The sequence below is a fragment of the Thunnus maccoyii genome, chromosome 14 (genome assembly GCF_910596095.1).
Source record: "Thunnus maccoyii chromosome 14, fThuMac1.1, whole genome shotgun sequence".
NCBI lineage: Eukaryota > Metazoa > Chordata > Actinopteri > Scombriformes > Scombridae > Thunnus > Thunnus maccoyii.
Window position 1 is genome coordinate 7,863,259 of NC_056546.1, and position 18,696 is coordinate 7,881,954.

General features: G+C 43.7%; 1 protein-coding gene and 1 long non-coding RNA gene across 12 annotated transcripts in view; one reads left to right on the forward strand and one right to left on the reverse strand.

The window, feature by feature from the left end:
* LOC121912203 (homeobox protein Meis1) overlaps positions 1–17,597 on the forward strand; it is a 166,744-nt gene extending 149,147 nt beyond the window's left edge. For all 10 annotated transcript variants that reach the window (XM_042434336.1, XM_042434337.1, XM_042434338.1 and 7 more), the window contains 4 exons: positions 6,909–6,967; positions 8,959–9,048; positions 10,008–10,105; positions 15,592–17,597. In XM_042434336.1, coding sequence (XP_042290270.1) covers positions 6,909–6,967; positions 8,959–9,048; positions 10,008–10,066 — 208 coding nt within the window. In that variant the 3' untranslated portion in view covers positions 10,067–10,105; positions 15,592–17,597. The remainder of the gene's footprint in view (positions 1–6,908; positions 6,968–8,958; positions 9,049–10,007; positions 10,106–15,591) is intronic.
* LOC121912205 overlaps positions 13,468–18,696 on the reverse strand; it is a 66,811-nt gene continuing 61,582 nt past the window's right edge. For both annotated transcript variants that reach the window (XR_006100027.1, XR_006100028.1), the window contains 2 exons: positions 14,530–14,603; positions 13,468–14,444 (listed from right to left, as the gene is read on the reverse strand). This is a non-coding gene — a long non-coding RNA (uncharacterized LOC121912205). The remainder of the gene's footprint in view (positions 14,445–14,529; positions 14,604–18,696) is intronic.

Below are 18,696 nucleotides of genomic sequence, written 5' to 3' on the forward strand. Positions count from 1 at the left end.
ACCCAAAGGCTAAAGGACACAGTCTCTGTCCAATGCTGTGTTTGTGGAGTGGGCAGCAAAGGACAGCCATGTTGTTACTGGGTAAAGCCAGGCTTCAAGCCATACCCTCCCTCTGGCATTGATGGATGACTGGCAAACGGAGTCCAAGACTCTCTGAATGTGTGTGAAGGGAAGCAGGAACAAAGATAAAGAGAGTAACAGAAGTCACATGTGACAGCTACACACTCCCTTCTGATGTCTTATTCTGTGTCTTTATTTTTTTTTTTTAAATTCTTCTTCATCTCTGTCTCTTGTTTTCTCAACTCATTTTTCTGTCTGTTTCTCACCCCCCTTTCTCGCCTCCCTCTCTCCCACCCTCTGTTTATATTTTGCCTTTTGGCAAGTCCTATTTAGAAGTCTGTGAATGTTGCAAAGCCAGCCTAGTCAGAGCCAATGAGTTCATGTATGGTTTTCAAATGGCCAACATTTCATTTCTGTAACTCTGAGAGGCACCTGGTTGTCATGGACACATATATATACACCAAAAAACACATACACACTGAGCTCCTCTGCACTCTCTTGCTCTAGTTTGTGTGTGTACGTGCGAGTGTGTGCGTGGTTACCCAGCCTGTCACTCCACTCTGTAAAACCAGCTTTAGTGGTAGATTCATGGCTCTCTTAATGGACACTGGGCTCTTGCGTAGTGGAGCAACAGGGAGTGTGTGTGTGTTTTATGTGTGTGCAGTAATGGGGATTAAGTGACCCCATGGCTGCTCTCAGTCTAAAGCTCCTTTTAAATTTCACACTGTTTTCTTATGTTTCCCTCCATATGAGGCACTGGATCCAACTAATCCACCTCATGTTATTAGGAGCTGGATCAGCAGCCCTGCATGTACCCAGTGTGGATGTGTGTCAGTGGGTGTGTCTTTGCATAGCTATGCATGCATTTGGAGATGGTTCAGGAACCGTTCGCTTGCCAATAAAGACTTAGATGTATTGCTGACTCAAAACACAGGCCTGCTGTCTAATAACAACCTAGCTGCTGCCCAACAGCACTCAGACTTGGTCACGTGACTCTTACATGACCTCACTTCAACCTCACTTGTCAAATATATATGTGTGTGTGTGTGTTGCATATTGTTCATATGTGTCTATGTGTGTTTATGTCTGTCACAGTGCCACAGTTAACCGTCTCCACCACAATGCACATAGCCTGCTTTTCTGTAGGAGAAGCTTGGATCATGGTACTGAACGGGGTGTCTATTTATGTGGAGTGTTACTGAGCGGTGACATGTAGCCATTTATAGTTGTTTGATTGGTCTGAGCAGCTTTAGGGAAAACAGCGAGAGTGATGCTACATGCTGACAAGTGAGCGCATGTTGCTGGAGGTTAACTGTGTATATGCATGTAGGTGTTTTTACGTGTTGAAAGCTGCACAGACAAATGAAGGACAATAGAGCCTCTTTGCACAATATTAGATACGCCTTAGTTGCAGCCTTCTTTGCACAATCTGAAGTTCAAAGCTTAAAATCCCTGAAAATCGGTGGTTCCCAACCTGGACCAAGGTGAGGGTGAGTCACAAGTTGATGAAAGCAATAAGAAAGAGAAATTTATGTGTTTTTCTCTTAGATATAATTCAGTTTTTTCTGTCTTTTTTTTTCTAATTTTCACCTTTTCAACTCATTCTAAGATAACAGTATGGCAATAACCTAAGACGAGGGTTCACAAGTAGTCACAAGGATTTGAAGAGGTTGCAAGATTAAGTCATTGGGAAGAACAGTGCGTGTTAATTTATTGTTCAATGTTTGAATTGTTTCTGAATCGTTTCTGTAACTTTGGCTAAAATACAAATCATGCAATCATTGTTGAAAACTCAAACTGAACTTCAGTATAATGTACGCCAATTGGAAAACTACTGACGCTCAGCATTTTGCTTCATACAGTTTAAATGTGAAGTATGTGTTTGCATTTGCTTTGTGGTCAGTTTGAGTGCCTGCCCCATCTCTCAACTGTTTGTGGATTTGTGTGCGTCTGTTGCAAATGGAGTCCCTGCAAGCAGCTGCGTTAGTTTATTTAAACTAATCTGAAGTATCTAATCCAAGTATCTGACCTGGGAGCAACACCAAGGAGGATGAAAAAAAAAAAGAGAGCAGGAGGGATGTGGGGAAAACAGAAGGAGGTGATTTATGAGTTAACTCGTCAACTCAGGAGAACAAGAGGAGAAACTCATAACCGTAATTCCCTCGCACACCCACATACAGCACGCTCGCATACATATACACAAATATATGCATGTACATGTGCACTAATGCACCGCCACCTCCTGCTGCACATAAGAGAATATGTGAGCTCCATAATAAAATAACTAATTACTTAAGAAGATGGAGATGTCCTGGGACACATGATGGAGATAATAAAGTTCTGCAGGGACACAAGGTGTGACATAAAAATGGAGATAGTGGGAATAGTGTGTGTTCGCTCCATGATTGCTTATCTTGAGATTTATGACTGGTAACTTGTATTTGTGTGGGTGTGCAAAGTGCAAACCAAGTGTAGTTTTTGTTTTTTTTCACTTTTATTGAAATGGGATTTGTTAAAAGGATTTGTTAAAAAGACAAAAAACAAATGGAATAAGTGCTGATAAAATAACAGAAAAGGTTTGCATGAATGTGTGTGTGTGTGTGTGTGTGTGTGAGTGTGTGTTCAACCAGTGAGAAGGAAGGATATATGGGCTAGGCGTTAATTGTGGTTGAGCAGCAGACAATCGATGCTAGCCGCGCAGTGACAACCTGATGATAAGCTGCATGATTCTACCCGTCAGAGCTCGCTTTCTTTTTAGTGCTTTTAAATCACATTGATTGGCAGCCAGGAGGAGTGTGTGGTTACACAGTTATTTTAAGCGGCTCTTAGATTTGAATATGCATGTAAACCTCTGTCGGCGTGCACTGAAATACACCGCCGGGTCCTAATGTGTGTGTGTGTGTGTGTGCGATGCTGGAATATCCAGCTGTGTATAAATGTGAGGTGTGCGCAGGCCTGTTCATGTGTGTGCCTGTTCTCTCAGATTACTAATGTAATATTGGTAGTGAGTGCAGAGGACGTATGTGTATGTGTGTGTGTATGTGTACATTTGTGTATCTCATATTACTAATATAATATTGGTAGTAGGTTCAGGAGATGTGTGTGTATGTGTGAGTATGTGTGGCACAGAAATTGAGAACTCCACATGAATTTAAATCAACGAGCTCGGAGAGTAACCTTTTGTATATCCAATCTGCATCTTTCCACCGCTAGTTATTAAATTATCCCCTAATTGGTCACGCAACAAAGGCAGCTGATGAAAAAGACAATTTCTTGCTTTTAATTGGGCATTTCACGTGTGCTTCGTGTACACCTGTGTGCGACTGCCTTCAGCTCCGTGTGTCTTTGTATGTGTGTGTGTGAATCTCGGGTGTAATGAGAATAGGACATTAGCAAGGGCTTGGCAGACGCCGTCGCAATCAGTTCCAGTCTTCCCAGAGAAGGAGGGAGAGGGGCGGGAGGATTAATCCAGACATTAGCAATCTCTGAGAGAGAAATAGATTGGAGGCAAATCAACAAAGAATAAAATTCACCCAGTCCCCTTATATGACTTTTAAGAGTCTTCAGTTCTGGCATAACATATGGCAGACATGTTTTTCGATCCACTGTACCATGGACGCATGCATATGTCAAGCACGTGTGCCCCGTTGGGAATCAAACTTGTACCCTCGGCAGTGTTCGCTCCATGTTGGACTCCCTGACCTACACAAAGCAAAATTTTATTTTGAGTCACATTTCTTCCTCCTTCTTGTCTTTTAGTGTTTTTGACCAACTTTAGGCGTACCACCAGTGGTGTGTCACGCCAAAATAGCCCAGCTATTGTTGCACTGAGTGGAGCTGAATAGTGCAGCTCATTGTGTTGTGATGGGAGGCAGGGGAATGAACAGGCCATAAACACTGGCCCTATAGCACCCAGGGGTCGTGCAAAGGTGAAGCCTTACTCCCCCTAATAGAGGAGCTCTGCTTTTCTCTTCTCTCCCTTTCTGCCTTTCCTTTCTGTCTCTCCATCACTCTTTATTGACTCTTTATCTGACTCTCCTCCCTTTTTTATTTTCTCTTCCTCGATTCCCCTCGTTTTTTCTGTCCCTCACCCCTACCTCTCCCTCTCTCACAGTCTTTCTCACTGTCAGCTTATTAACGGTCACAGCAAGAGTGTCTGGTTTGCAGACCAGAGCCCCTTGCCTTTTTTTTTTTTCCCACTCTCTCACTCCTCCTTCCCTCCCATTCTCCCGCTCTCCATCGCTCTGTTCCCCTGGCTGCTATTATGAGAGGCATTTTATCCTTTGTTCCAGCCCCCATGGTGCATCTGGCCTCAGATATGGGGACGACGGGGACAGGAAACTGGCGAGAGTTTTTGCGAGGAGGAGGGGGTCAGTGGGTTAGAGTGTGGGTTCGTTGCTGGGAGGTGGAACGCCAGTTTCCACCATACAGGGAAGGAATGATAAGGAGGGAGCAGACAGGAGAAGGAAACAGATACAGTACGGGACAGAGAGGGAGGTATGAGAGGCAGAATCACAGGCAAAAACCAGCTATTACTATCAACAGCATTTGTAGAGTTTAGTTAGTAGAGTGTAATTTTCTTTGTAGGAGTAGTAATGGTAGTAACAGTAGCAGTGATAATAGGATCATTGATACACAGTCTTTTAAGTCCTTAAAAGCACTGGTGCCTAATTTCTCAAGGTCACAACAAGTTACAAGTCCATTACATTCCTCCCTGAGCCTCATTGTACCAGGAACAAATGCCTAACTTTCTAAGAAGTGAACACCTATTGCCAAAACAACCTCCTTTGTTGCATCAGTATATTTTTGAGGGAGGACAAAGGTTCAAAGTTTGGCAGGACAGAAATAAAGAGGAGGGAAATAGAAGCGAGAGAGAGGAAGAGCAGTTGCAAGGAGACATTAATGAAAGAGATGAAGGGAAGGAGGTGAAGAGAAGCAGAGGTCAACTGTTAGCCAGCGCTGGCCTGAAGTTGACCTTCTGTAAAGGGCCTGGAGAGAAGAGGAGAGGAGTTAAAGGAATGCTCAGGCCTCCTCAACACTCCTTGCCCTCTCTCCCCTCGCTCCTCCTCTCATATCTCCCCCAGCAAAACAGGGTAGCGAGGGAGGAAGGGAGGGAGGGGGTGTCGGTGATAAAAATCCAGACGTTCCCTCATTTGATGGTGCTCTGCCATGTCAGTGCATTCTTGCATTCCTCCCTTGCTCTTTCTGTTTCTCTCTCCCCCCAAATTCCAATTCACCATACTTTATTGTAACAAATAGTGAACAAAATTGCGAAAGCCTCAAGCTCAAAGACTGACGAGATTCCCATCGCTCACTGTCTTTCTTTTTCTCAGATCGTTTCACCTAACAGAAGGCTCTACTTACACCCTTGTCAAAAATTTACACTTTTTCTAAAGCAGCTTACAAGATATAGAAGAGCATTTATACAAAAACAATACAGAGAAATAATTAGGCTCCAAATCTCCTTTTCTCTTGCTATCTATCTGCTACTTTCTGTATCGTCATTTCCCCTGCAGCTCTGTCTTTAGAGGGTGAATCGAGATAGATAGGAAGAGCACCATAAAGCAGTTAGAGAGGGAATATTAAAGATATATAAAACAAGAGGGTTCTATTCACTAATTAGGGGTCAAACAGATGCACAGGCAAGCGTCCTTTTGTTTTTCACCTCTCTCCCTCCACTGTTCCGCCTTCCCTCCTTTCCTCGAGGCCTTAAATGCTTCTTTTCTCAGCTTCAAACATGGCACTATTGTTTCCTTTAAGTTTAGCTAATGCTCCCCTTTTAGTGATGAAATAGAAGTGTCCGGTGGGGCAACAGCAGGAACACATAAATCAAGTCAGAAGCCCCAAGAGCCCTCTCTCCTTCGGGTCATTACAGGTCAAAGGGTCACTTCACAAGGGGTTAGGCTGAGCAAGGCCAGAGCATTGCTTATGTGAGTGTGTGCGAGAGCGTGAATGTGCGTGAATGAAAGTAGTAGAGAGAGAGAAAGACTGTGTGTGCAATTGAGAATGTGTGATTTAAATATGAGTAAAGGTGTGTGTGAGCGTGCACAATAAATGGTCCCACCGTGTGCTTTTATTGGAGGTCATGGGGTAAAGGGGTTGGTCCGAGACTATATTTACCAATCCCTGCTCCTGTGAAAACACCCCCACACACACACACTCACACTAAAAAAAGCTCCTGCTGTCACAGAGTAACACATGGTCACCTGTCTTAACATAGTATCACCCAAAACAATGAGTCTCACCAGTGGCAACATGACATGTCACTGTCAGCAACACTTCCCACACAAGCGCGCTCAAAGCCAAGTGTGTTAAACAGTCAGCAAACGCGACTCGTCGTGAGATGGAACGTCTCCAACAAAGTGAGATGGGTCGACATGTTTCAAACAGGCAGAGAGAAAATCCCGTTTAAGCCTCGCCCCACAAAGACCCCAGTGTTCAGGCTGATGTGACTGTGTATACACTGAGGCAGTGCAAGTTTGTACAAGTCATGGAGTTCTGCGTTTTGAAAGACAACTGCCTCGGTTGTTAAGGTTGTTAAGATGTGACTTTCGCCGTGGTTTCTCCGGGGCTTTACCAGGGTTCAGGGTTGCTTAGGGGAAAACAATTTCACCATATCACTATTATGGTTAGCAAAGAGAAAGAAGCAGGTTTGGCAATGTATTTGTTTTCGTGCTGTGTGACAAGCTTTTCAAGGTCTTAGTCAGCAATTTTTGTCTAATCTTGTTTTGAGAAATACACTGACTGTGTTTCTATGTCTTTGTCCCCCTTCTGTTTCCTCCACCTCCTTCTCCTCCTCCTCTCTCGCTCCATCCATCCTCTTCCTCCTTCTCCTCCTTCTCCTTCAGGTTCATTAACGCGAGGAGGAGAATAGTCCAGCCCATGATCGACCAGTCAAACCGTGCAGGCAAGTCTCCTATAGTTACTGTATTCAAGTCACGCAGGCGAAAGCCATCCACGCTCCATGCACCCGGAGGCCCCTCAGCTGGTAAATACAGGCCTGATCCCCCATCCTGGAATGTCCAAAACCTCCAGGGGCTTTCCCCTTCACTGTCGTGACTGACCACTAAAATTAAGGACCAAAACATTACAACATTAACAGCAACCATTAATCAACTTTGATGTACTACTTGGGGTGAGAAACTATTTATTAATTTTAAGATATAATAATTTGGCTGAAAATGAGTTAACGATGAGTGGATTTATTTTTCTTAGCCTGTAAACAAAACTAGCTGTGTTCTCAGTAAAGTTTGCTCTTAACCCCTTCCTCCCCCCCTTTGCCAACCAGGCAAAGGGAAAAAAACACTCAACCCTTCCTCCCTGGCTCAAACCAAAACATAAAGAGAACTACACCCGTTTCTTTTTTTGGGTGACCGTTGTTTGGCTTTTTGGCTCCAGACCTGTTTTTACCCCCCCCACCCCCTCTCACTCTTTTAAACTCCCCCCCCCAACTCGTCCCCATTTGCGGCTGTTTCAGGGAGCGAGGGGAGCGAGGGGAGTGAGTGAGTGAGCGGTCCCCCTGGTGCATGGCTTGGTTTGGACTGCCGTAAACTTTATTACCTGTAATAGGGGTCAGAGGTCAGGGTGGCATTAGGGGCGCAGTAAAGTTCAAAGGCATTCAGTGGGGCTGAGTTCTTGCTTTTGCTTGACTGACCCCCAAACAGCCTAAATCGAAGGTAAGTGGATTTCTACGAGAGAACAATGGAGGCGAGCAAAAAATAGGAACCCTATCAGGTTTCACTTATCGTAGCTGCTCAGTTATAGGCAGTATTTATTAGATAAAGCATTTAGGTAGGAGCAGATTCTGAGGCCGTTCAGCATGAATGACTTATTGTTGACAAAAAGGAAAACTGATCAGACGTTTAGCCTGGAGTTGATTTTGTTCTTTTTGATCATGTGTACAATCAGACATTGATAGAAGCAGCAAATATTTTAAAATTCTTTTATTTTAAAACACAGAGTTCGGTTTGAAATGTAAACATTTCAAGACCTTTACAATACAGCGACAGTATTTTGGACTGAAATTAATATATTCCTAAAATTTCAGGCATATTTTCAAAACGCTGTGTGTCTTCTTTTGGGTGAGAAAAATTCCTACCATAAATTTTTCACCCTTTAAACCTCACTGACCTGCTGGTGTGCCAGTCATTACAAACTCATACTGTGCAGCCAAACATTGTTCAAACCCACAGCGGAGTTTCCAACAATACCAAATATATCAGGTTGAATTTTGGGGAAACATGTATAAAATGATGAACATCACATCTAGAGTGTTTCCATTTGATTGAATGATGTTCCCATGAAAACAAGACCAGGATTTAAATTTTTCACGCAGTCTAAACATTAAATGACTTCAATGAAGAGCTGAAACTGGCTGATACTATACACATATGATACTGTCAAACAGTGTGGAATAAGGTGATTTGAAGCAAAGGGGGAGGGGGAGTGGAAAAACTGTATGTTAAGGGGTAAAATAGAAATAGTTTTATGTAAACAAGGACTCCAGTCATACTAACATGCTATATTGGTTTACTATCAGTCATTCTTTAAAGAACAGTTGTCACCTCTTCCAGATGGTTCAAATCTCATTTTAAAACAAAAGTCCTTGTGTGACTTACAGTAAGCTTACCATAGTGTGCGTTGAACTCTCTCAGGCCGATCCCTATTAAAGCATTTAGATGTATTAAAGTCTACCAGCGACTTACGGTGGAGAGCCGGCTGCACAGACACACAGCAGAATGACGTTAAAAGACAACGGCGGCTCCCTGTGCGTGCACCGGCCAACAGATGATCCCGCTTCGGCCACTGAGCCTTAATTAAAAGCACTAATTGACCACTCCGTCCCCTCCCTCCAATCCCTCTATCCCTCCCTCCCTCTGTCTCCTCCTCCATCCACAGTAAGTCAAGGAGCTCCCTACAATCCAGATGGCCAGCCGATGGGGGGCTTCGTCATGGACGGCCAGCAGCACATGGGAATCAGACCACCTGGTAAGGCTTTCTCTGCGTGTCTGTCCCTTTCTTTCTTCCCTCACTCTTCCCATCTTTCTCCTTTCTTTCCTCGCTGTCGTTCACTCATTTTCATGCCTTTGCCCTCCTTTTTTTCCCCTCTTCCCTGAGTCTTGCTCCTGCTTTCTCTTTTCTCATATATTTTTACTCGCATCTCCTCTGATTCATCTCTTTCATCTCTCTTATTTAGTCTCCAACATTATCTCTGGGTGTTAGTGTGTTTCACAGTATCTGACTGTTTGTGGTTTACTCTACCGGCATGCTCCTAGTCTTTCCTCACACACAAATACTTAATGGTAGTATATGGTAGCTGCGTGGTGGTTTAAATGTAAGCCGTGCAGTATGTGCACCCTCAAACACAGTGATCAAGACACACATACTGTACACAAACACTGCTACCTTCCCCCCTCCCTCAGCACACAAACCAGAACAGGTGTGGTTAATCACATTACACAACCATCTCCTTCCTTGGCTCCCACTCCCTCGCTCTCAGTCCCTCTCTCTCACGCCATCAGGTCTAATCCCAGAGTTTGTCCTTAAGCTCCTCTCCTCCTCCTCTATCCCCTGTTTTCTGGGATTCTCTCAAGTCTCTAACCCTATCTCACCCTCCACTCAAAGTCAGCAGGTTTGGATAAACTGCCAGGCTACTTAACCCCCCCCCCTCCCTCACCACACCTCGCTCTGCCAGATTTAAGCCAGTATGTTCCTCTGCTATGTTGTCAGTCAAGTTAGTTTTACAGAGGAACCATCTTTGGTATTTAACTCAATGTTTGCCCTTTCAGTTTAACATTTTCCACTTGGTTGCAATAACTTAATAAAGGCATAAACATTTGTTGTCCATTTTAAATCAACCGTGACATCAATAACTGTAGGTAGATTGCATAGACATATTACATCTTTATCTGCATTTAAAAAAATGTCTGTCCCTCTCTGTTTCTCAGGACCAATGGGTGGAATGGGCATGAACATGGGCATGGAAGGTCAGTGGCACTACATGTAGCCCCGCCCCGGTACAACCAATCGCAACACAAAGGGGGATGTAAGTACACATTGACACACGCTGACTAACACTTACAGATCTATTTCCATATCAGCAGAGATATATTATATTTTGAATTGGGATCACTGACTCAGGTGTACAGTACTGTTATTATTCATAAGTACATTTACTGCCGATCAGGAGTGGCAGATCTGCTTTTAGGCTACAAAAATAAGGTGTCGGGTTTAAAAACGACATCTGACATTTTGTACGAAATAGCAAAAATTTTTAAAGTTATGGGAGTTTTAGATTGCGTAAGTCCTTGTTTGGCAACCGGTTATTCTCCAGACGGATATATTTGGGAATAATTCATTTGTAATTTTTTTTCTCTGAGTTTAAGTGGGTTTTTTTGTTACAAACAGGCTCTTTTTCTTCCGAGGCGGATTTTTCTCTGTTACTCTCTCTCTAACTCTCCCACCCTCAGTCTGGTGATAAGAGCCTTTGATCACAACCTTGTAACTCTTTGTGTATGTAGTGTGTGTGTGTGTGTGTGTGTGTGTGTAGCTGTTTCACTCTCTCACATATCCAATAGCTACAGGACTAAACATCCTTCATATCAGGGAAAAGAGGAAACAAGGTTTAAAGGATAAAAAACAAGGGAAAGAGAGGAAGAAAGACGTAGGGGAGAGAGAACATATCTATGTGGAATGTATTTATACTCACACACAATAGTTTACACATATTTTCTGATAGCAATTTATGATCATAATTCATGATAGCTATATCTTTTGAGTGTATGGTGTGTTTGTGTGTGTGTGTGTGTGTGTGTGTGTGTGTGTGTGAGGGCCAAGCAGATAGAAGGAGGAAGAAGGCGAATGGGGCAAAAGGGGGGAGATAGGAGGAGAGGGATGATGAGAAGGAAAGACGAGGGGATGGGTTGGGACGGGGTGGGTGGTGAGATGGGGTGGGATGGAGAACTAGGGGGTGGGGGGGGGGGGGGGGGCGGGGGGGGGCAGGTATAGCGTTGCCATGGCAACAGACTGATTGGCAAAAAATGTAAGCAGTTGTCGGTGGTGCAAGGAGAAGGAGAGAGAGAGAAGTGAGTGCCCCTTAAGTGTCATAAATCTGCCGGGTTGCTGTTGATGCATGAGCCACATTAATACACACACTAACCAGCTAGAGAAGTCACCCCCCCCCCCCCCCCCCCCCCCCCCCCCCCCCCCACCCCAACACACCCCACCCCCTCTCTCTGTCTGTCTAATGCTCGCTCTGTCTCACTCCCTCTTTGTGGTTTTTCTCACTCTGTCAATTTCCCTCTTCTATTTCTTTCACACAAACACCTTTTTTTTCCTGTTTTCTTTAAATCTCTTATTCTCTGCCTTTTTCTCTCTCTCTCTCTCTCACCTCCTCTCTCCCTCTCTCTCGCCCCAGGGCCAAATAGACTCCCACATAATTCTGGACGTATACAGGCTTGATGTTGTCACAGTGCAGAGTGTATATAAAGTGGCTACGGGTCTTTGTTTATACACCATATGTGTGTGCACCTGTGCGTGTTTGTGTGTGTATACCTGTGTGGGTGCGTGTATACCACATACAAAAATTCATATGTGAAATACATGCATGTGCCTGTGTGTGTGTGTGGGTGTGTGCACGTGCACAATCGTGCATGTCAGTGCAACTGTGCATGTATGCGTATGTATGTGCATGTGTGTGTATGGTAATAGGATTACTCCTGGCACAGGGAGGGGACACAAACTAGTGCAAAATGGAGGAGGTAGCCAGCAGGGTATGGAGCTTAGCTGGGCCTAATTGACTAGATCCAAATTAAATATGCCATCACCAGAGGTGTGACCAATGGATTTGACTTATTCAGTTTACAAAAATAGAGACCATTAACCCTCCACAGAATGTGCGTGCGTGTGTGTGCGTGCCACTGTGAAAATATGCCGCCCTTGTTTCCGTCACAAATGTCCACGACCAAAACAAAGACAGAAAATCTCACATCGAGTGGCATCTTTCAGGTTTGAAATGCAGGGAGACATGGTAATAGAAACACTGTGCTTTCAGAATGAGATGTACGTGTGTGAGTGTGTATGTGTGTGTGTGTGTGTGTGTTTATGTGTGCAAGCGTGTAAACATTAGGGCTGGTTCGCCGTGTCCAAGCAGCCTCTTTCCAGCAGCTGCTAGCCTTCCCAGCAGACATTGCTTTAAACAGCCTCAATTTGCCTGCTGAATCTCGTAATTGGGCCACCAGAGGAATCCTCTGCGAGACGGGCAAAGCACAGAGAAGACAAGTAGACAGCGGAAGAAAAAAGACAGAGAGAGAGAGAGAGAGAGAGGGGTAGACAGAAAGAGGGAGGGGCGGGTGAAGAGATGGCGAGCGAGAGTAGAGTAAACGACAAGAGGGAGGTGTAGAAGGAGGGAAAGACCGAAGGAAGGAAGGAGGAGGAGGGAGCGATGAGGATGGAAGCTGGGAGAGAGATAGTGACAGAAATATGTCTACTCCTTCTCCTCACTACTAGTCGTTTCTTTACAGCTTCATCAGTTAGCTGTTGCTAGCTTGTCTCCGTCAAATATTTCTACTTTCCTTTCTAGGTCAATTAAATGTAAGTGATGTGTTATATTCTTTCATGACCAATTAAATTAATAGGTTATTATGGGAAGGAGGGGGAAACGGTTATCTTATTTGATTAAGAGAGCACAGGTTCATTATATTTTATAAGCAATTTTCATTAGCAGAGTTGAGGTTTTGTTACCGCGGGGCTAAATTGAGCGGTTATTGTGCTGGGGAGTGCTGAGCCTTGATACAGAAGGTGTGCCTAGCAGTCACACTGCAACATTAGTTAAAACTAAAGCCAATTAGTCCTGCTTAGTGAAGAGCGTTATGCTTTCCACCCAATGATGATTACAGAGCTTATATCCCCTTGCGAAACAATACACCTGTCAGCAGAGATGAAGCCCAGCAAGTGAAGCAGAAGTGAGCAGAGCCTTTGATAGCGACGAGAATGACTCTCGTATGACCCTTACCCCCTTTCCCTTCTTCCTCTCCCCTGCTTTCCCTTTTCCACGAAATTAGCCAGGGGTGGCCCCTGAAAACTGTAATTTTCAGTTTCAGGACAATAGTTATCACAGGGTGGAAGAATTAATTATGGCGCAGAGCGTATGGAATTTTTTCTGGCCCTCCCTACTCAGAGCTCTTCCCAAAATGTCGGGCAGAACGCTTGAGTGAACGCTGCCTGTAACCCCTTTGCTGCCAGGCTCGGCTGGAGACCCTTTGTCCCAGGATTCATTGCTCCAATCATTAAGCACAAATTTGTTAACCTTCTGCTGAGGGGTCAAGATACCCCCCCCTCCCTCCCTCCCCCTTACCCCTCACTACTACCACACACCCTCCCACTGTCACCCCCCACCCTCAACTTCTCTTTCTGGTGGATGAACTTTTACTATTAACGAACACTGGAAAAAACAGGTCCCGATGGGGATTTTGTGCCCCCTCGTATTGTCCATGTGAATGTGTGTCCCTGTTGATTTGGCCCCTCTGGAATCCCCCTTGGAGTCTAAGAAAGGAGGCCTACAGCTCAATGTATTGATTGGCTTATTAAGTGAAAAACCTTATTAGCAATGTGTGCTCTTTCAAGCATGCATAGCGTTTATTAGAACCTTGACATGGATTTATTCTTGTCGTCAGGACGCTCTTGTTAACCAGGGATACATATGCAAGAACCAGAAACAACTTAAAGTAGCAATCTAACAGATTCTTGATTTTTTTTTTTCTTTTGTAGTTTTGAAGTTTTGTTTCATGTCTGTTCAGCTACAGTGGCTGCCACTGCACATGCTAATGCTTCACTACAGACAGACATCAAAGTTTTTAGAAACTTGAAAAACAGAAATTTAATTGGATGGAAATTAAATGGATGATTACTTTAAGCACAAACATGCTCTGTACTTTATTTAAGCTAGCATCACTAATGCCTCGGCTTGTTGTGAGGCCACAGATTACATCCCACAACAGAAAGGTCACAAGTTTGATGCCATTAGGTCAAAGTTTGATGCCATTAAGACGCTAATTGCAGCTAGCACCGCTCTCACAATAGCTCACCCCCTCTCTTACACGAGTTGCACCTATTCTCCTCAGCAGCCCAGGTGAAAACTGATGGATGAGGGGGATAACAAATTGACGGCCCTCGTGTACACTCCTCTATTGTCCTCCTCCTGCTGCACCTTGTTGTCCTTTTCCCTGCCTGCCTTTGTGTTGTCCGTAGTGGCCCTCTTGTGTGTGTGTGTGGCGAACACGTGGACGTGCCCCGGGCACTCTCAGGTGACGGGCGGCTGTGAGCTTCACCTCTTCTCTTTGGTTTCGACAACAATGGCTGTGGCTCCTCAGCGGTGACTTTCCAACCTGCATAGATGGATGGCGGCTATTGTTAGCTTTAAAGAGAGGAGTGTAGGGAGAGAAGAGGGTGGAAGAAGATGGATTTCTTTACCTCATATTTCATTGTATGGGGAGGCTTGATGGCATGCAGCAGGTTTCATCAGTTTAAGGGGTTTTGGTTGTTATCTGAAATAAGGTAGTTGTAATATATAACTGTTAAATTCTGTGTTTCAAGCCTTTTTCATCTGTATTACCTTTAAACAGGATTGAATCATATGTCACATTAATACTAACCTGAAATAGTTTTCCTCAAGCAGTCTGCTTTTTATAGTCTGACTGTGAACAATCAAATGATAGATCAAAGGCTAATTTTGAGTTTCCTTGTAGTCCAGTTAAACAGATTATCCAGGAAATGTTAAGTACTGGACCTTGGTATCACTTAAAGTCGATCATGTGTGTTTGGTCTCTAAGTCCTCTCCTACTGTTAAAGTAGCATTACTGAGGGTGTAGGATTAACTCACTAAACCCGCTCTCTTTCATACATCCGCACAGTCTTAGTGAAGGGCAGGCTTGGGTCTGTATTCTGACCCAGATTAGCGCAATGTTGGGTTTGCAGTAGTTGCCACATCCTGTACAATCTCTCTCCTCCGGAGTCTTATCAGCATGTTTATGTGTTATCAGCCTGAAAATGTAACACGAGAGTCTGTGTTCAGAAGTCTAGTGTGATCTATTGTCCTATTTAATGAATGATTAATGACATCTAACTCATTCAGCGGTTTAATTTTGCTGTTAAATGCTCTCTGTCCCAGTGGTGGAGACGATATGCCAACTTGCTGGGAGCTTAACTATGTTTGCACATTCAGTGGAGATTTTAGTGCGTTCAACGTCATGTGTTGACCAAGTTTATATATTACTGCTGCCGGGTGAAGCCTTGTTATCTCCACAACATCAGCACTGATCATGTGACTTTGAATGGGGTTCAACTAATAGTGTGATTCCTGGACTGAAGTTAAAATCTTGACAATCCCAAAATTAAAGGTTTTCTAGTGAAATACACTAGAAACACTAAAATGAATCACGTCTCTGATGAGCATATTTATAGTAGAGTTCAAAGTCTTTCATTTGCCTGCGCAAAATTGATAACTGATTAACCATTTTCTTCCTCTTTCCTCAGAACTGCAGGGCATACCAGGGGATCACCTGTCACACAGAGGCCTACGGATCACGGGAACAGGATTCCCTGACTTCCTGACGACAATAACAACAACCTCTCTGTCCACATCAAAGACCCAACAACATTTTAAACGGCTGATAATCCTCGTCTATGTATCCAGCGACGGTGAAGCACAGAAGATCAAACCTCACTCAACCCAGATGACCCCCTGTCCTGACAGACCCCTGCTTCTTCTCTGGTGGGCACCTGACTTCGTCCCCTCGCCGCTGCCCACCAGGTTCACATGGATTCCTCCATTAATACTGATTGCGATTGCGAGCATTAATGACATGCGAGAGACACACTGGGTCCTTTGCCTGTACCTTTGGCGAATGCGGCACCTGGTGATATATTCTAGACTCTTTGGCAAACAAAAGAGACTTCCTGTGAAGAGCACTCCACTCTTTGGGACGATGGAATTGGACCAAGGAGAAGCCAATGTCTGTATCTGACAGGACACTAACAAAACAAAAGAGGTGCCCTATAAAAAATATAGTGGATTGAAACATGGAAGGCGGGAAAGCAAGAGAAAAGAAATTAAAAGTATAACTATATCAAACCCTAGTTTGGGAAACGAGTGGAGAAAGAAAATATACTGTATACTGTTGTAAAACTACGCTGGACTCTCACAAGAACTGGGAATTTAAGTATTGTAAATGCTATTGTATTGTTCTGCATATTATGTTGTTTCTAATAGATTTTTTAAAAAAAGGATGTGAACTTTTTTCTCTTTTTTTCTGGTTTCTTTCCACACTATGTGTGTGCCGTCTCTCCATAAAATTTGACCTCCTGCCCCCCCCCCTCCCTCCCATTGAATCACGATGCATTTTTAAAAGAAAAAAAAAGTGAATAAACGGACAATTCGATCAGTCTGTCATTTCTCGCAAGCCTTTATTTGGATGGTAAGAGAGAGAGTGTGATGGTGATTCAGATGTCCTGTTTTTTTTTTTACATACACACAGCCTACATCCACGCACATGCAGGGTGCAGCTAACTTGTATTACTGTTGCTGTGTCTAAACCTTGTAACTCCAATTTTGGTGCTTTTTTTTTTTTTTTTTTTTAAATGATTTCATATCAGTTGATTATATGTTCCTCTACTGGTAGAAAGTTTTTATTGGTATAGAAAATGATCTGACCTTTTAGAGTCATGAAACTCTTATAACTCATTGGATTAACTCCAAACACATGACAAGCTAAACAGTTTTTGAGAAGCTAACATTTTGGATATACAAGGTTTTTTAATCCTATCGCCATTGTTCAGTTTTTCATTTTATCCATTTTATACTCTGTTCACATGAAGGCAAACACACAATGGAAAACATGGATAAAATCACGACAGGCTAACAAACATGATGTGGGGTTTCAGTAAATGCTCACAAACAATCTAAAAAAAAACACATCGGATGGGAAACTACAAGTGTCTGCCCCGCAAACATGCTTCCTGTTTTTTTCCTCCGTGTGTGTCTATGGCTGAGGACTGCTGAAAGTCTCTTTCAGTGTCCTATTGATATGTTTTATGTCACAAGGCTGAGCACTCGCATGGCCAATGGATTGTCTTCCCCTCAGTGTTTGATGCGGCCTGATAACGGAGAGGCAGAGGTTATGGGAAAACACCATTTATACCACAGTCCATTCATTTTGATTTAACCAGATGATGTAATGCTGATCAACAGACAGGAGAGAATGTAAAAGTCACTCTGTACATGTGTGTGTTTGAGTGTGTGTGTGTGTGTGTGTGTGTGTGTGATGCAGTATGCATGTGAGGGGGAACTTGTGAGTGTGTGTGTGTGTGTGTGTGCATATGTGCTTGTGTGGGTTATCAATGCATCCATTATCCATTGCTTCAAACATGTATTACGCACATCTTTAAGATTCCTTTGAAGACAAGTCATGTTTCTTATGCTTTTGAAGGGTATATATGTACATCTGTGTTGTAAATAAATACTTTTTGTTCAAATAACAGAACTCACAACAGTCTCACATTATCTTCCTATATGCAGATATGAAACAGAGACATTATTATTACATTTTTAACAAAAACCAAATAACCCCACATGTGATGTTCTAAAGATAAATCAGGCACAGACGTGTTTACATGTCAACAAATGCCCATTGAAGAAAGCAGAGGTCCATTTATACTTTAAAGGAACATGCACTTAAGTCAACCTTCCTCCCACTGCTGTGGATAATGTGCAGCTAATGCATGCGTTATGCTGTAATTTTCTCACACATGGAGAGGAGAGGCGAGGAAAGAGGGGTTCGGCAAGAAAGCGAATTATCCTTCATTTAGCATTAAAATTCATTTAGGTAAAATTGCTACAAACATGTAAATGGGAAGATTAGTTCTCCCTCACGCCTTGTTGCCCGCAGTCAAAGGGCTCCGCTTGAAGCTCAGCACTCTGCAGCCGATGTTGTCTCCGGGATACACTTCACTTCAGGAGGCAGAGACTGAGCCGACTGCGGAGAAGAGCCCAGCGAGTCTTGTCTAATTGATACATTTCGGAGCGCAGCCCCTGAATCCCAAAGTCAGCGTCTTGTTTTTTCAAACAAGCGAACAAGAGAGAGACTGTTTTATCCATAACAATATGCGCGTATAAATCAATACTCTCCCCCCTACTCCCTCTCTATCTCTCCTCCGCGCAACTATTGTGTTTTTACTGCCTTTGCCGAAGTGAATGCTATTTACACTAAAGAATAAGGAAAAATACGCGCTCTTAAAAAACCCAGGCGACGTTTTAATTGCTTCGCCTCTCCACCATGGCTGGAAAATCCGAGGCTGTGAAATGTGAATTCCTGAGCCTGTGGCCGCTGGGAGCTGTGGAGACAGAGGAGAAAGCCCATGCTTGACTGCCCTCTTTAGGGAGGCCTGGAAACTGTCCGGGGCAGGGACGTTTGGAGATGGCGCACGGCACCAACTATCCTTTTACGCACGGACGTAAACCGCAAAAAAAATGCGTTTGGAAGTTTGATAAAAGTGAAAAATCTAAGACGAAACACAACCAGTGTGTGGCTGCAATAAATAAGCGCACTGCAAATATTAATGCAAAATAAAATCTTGTCTTTA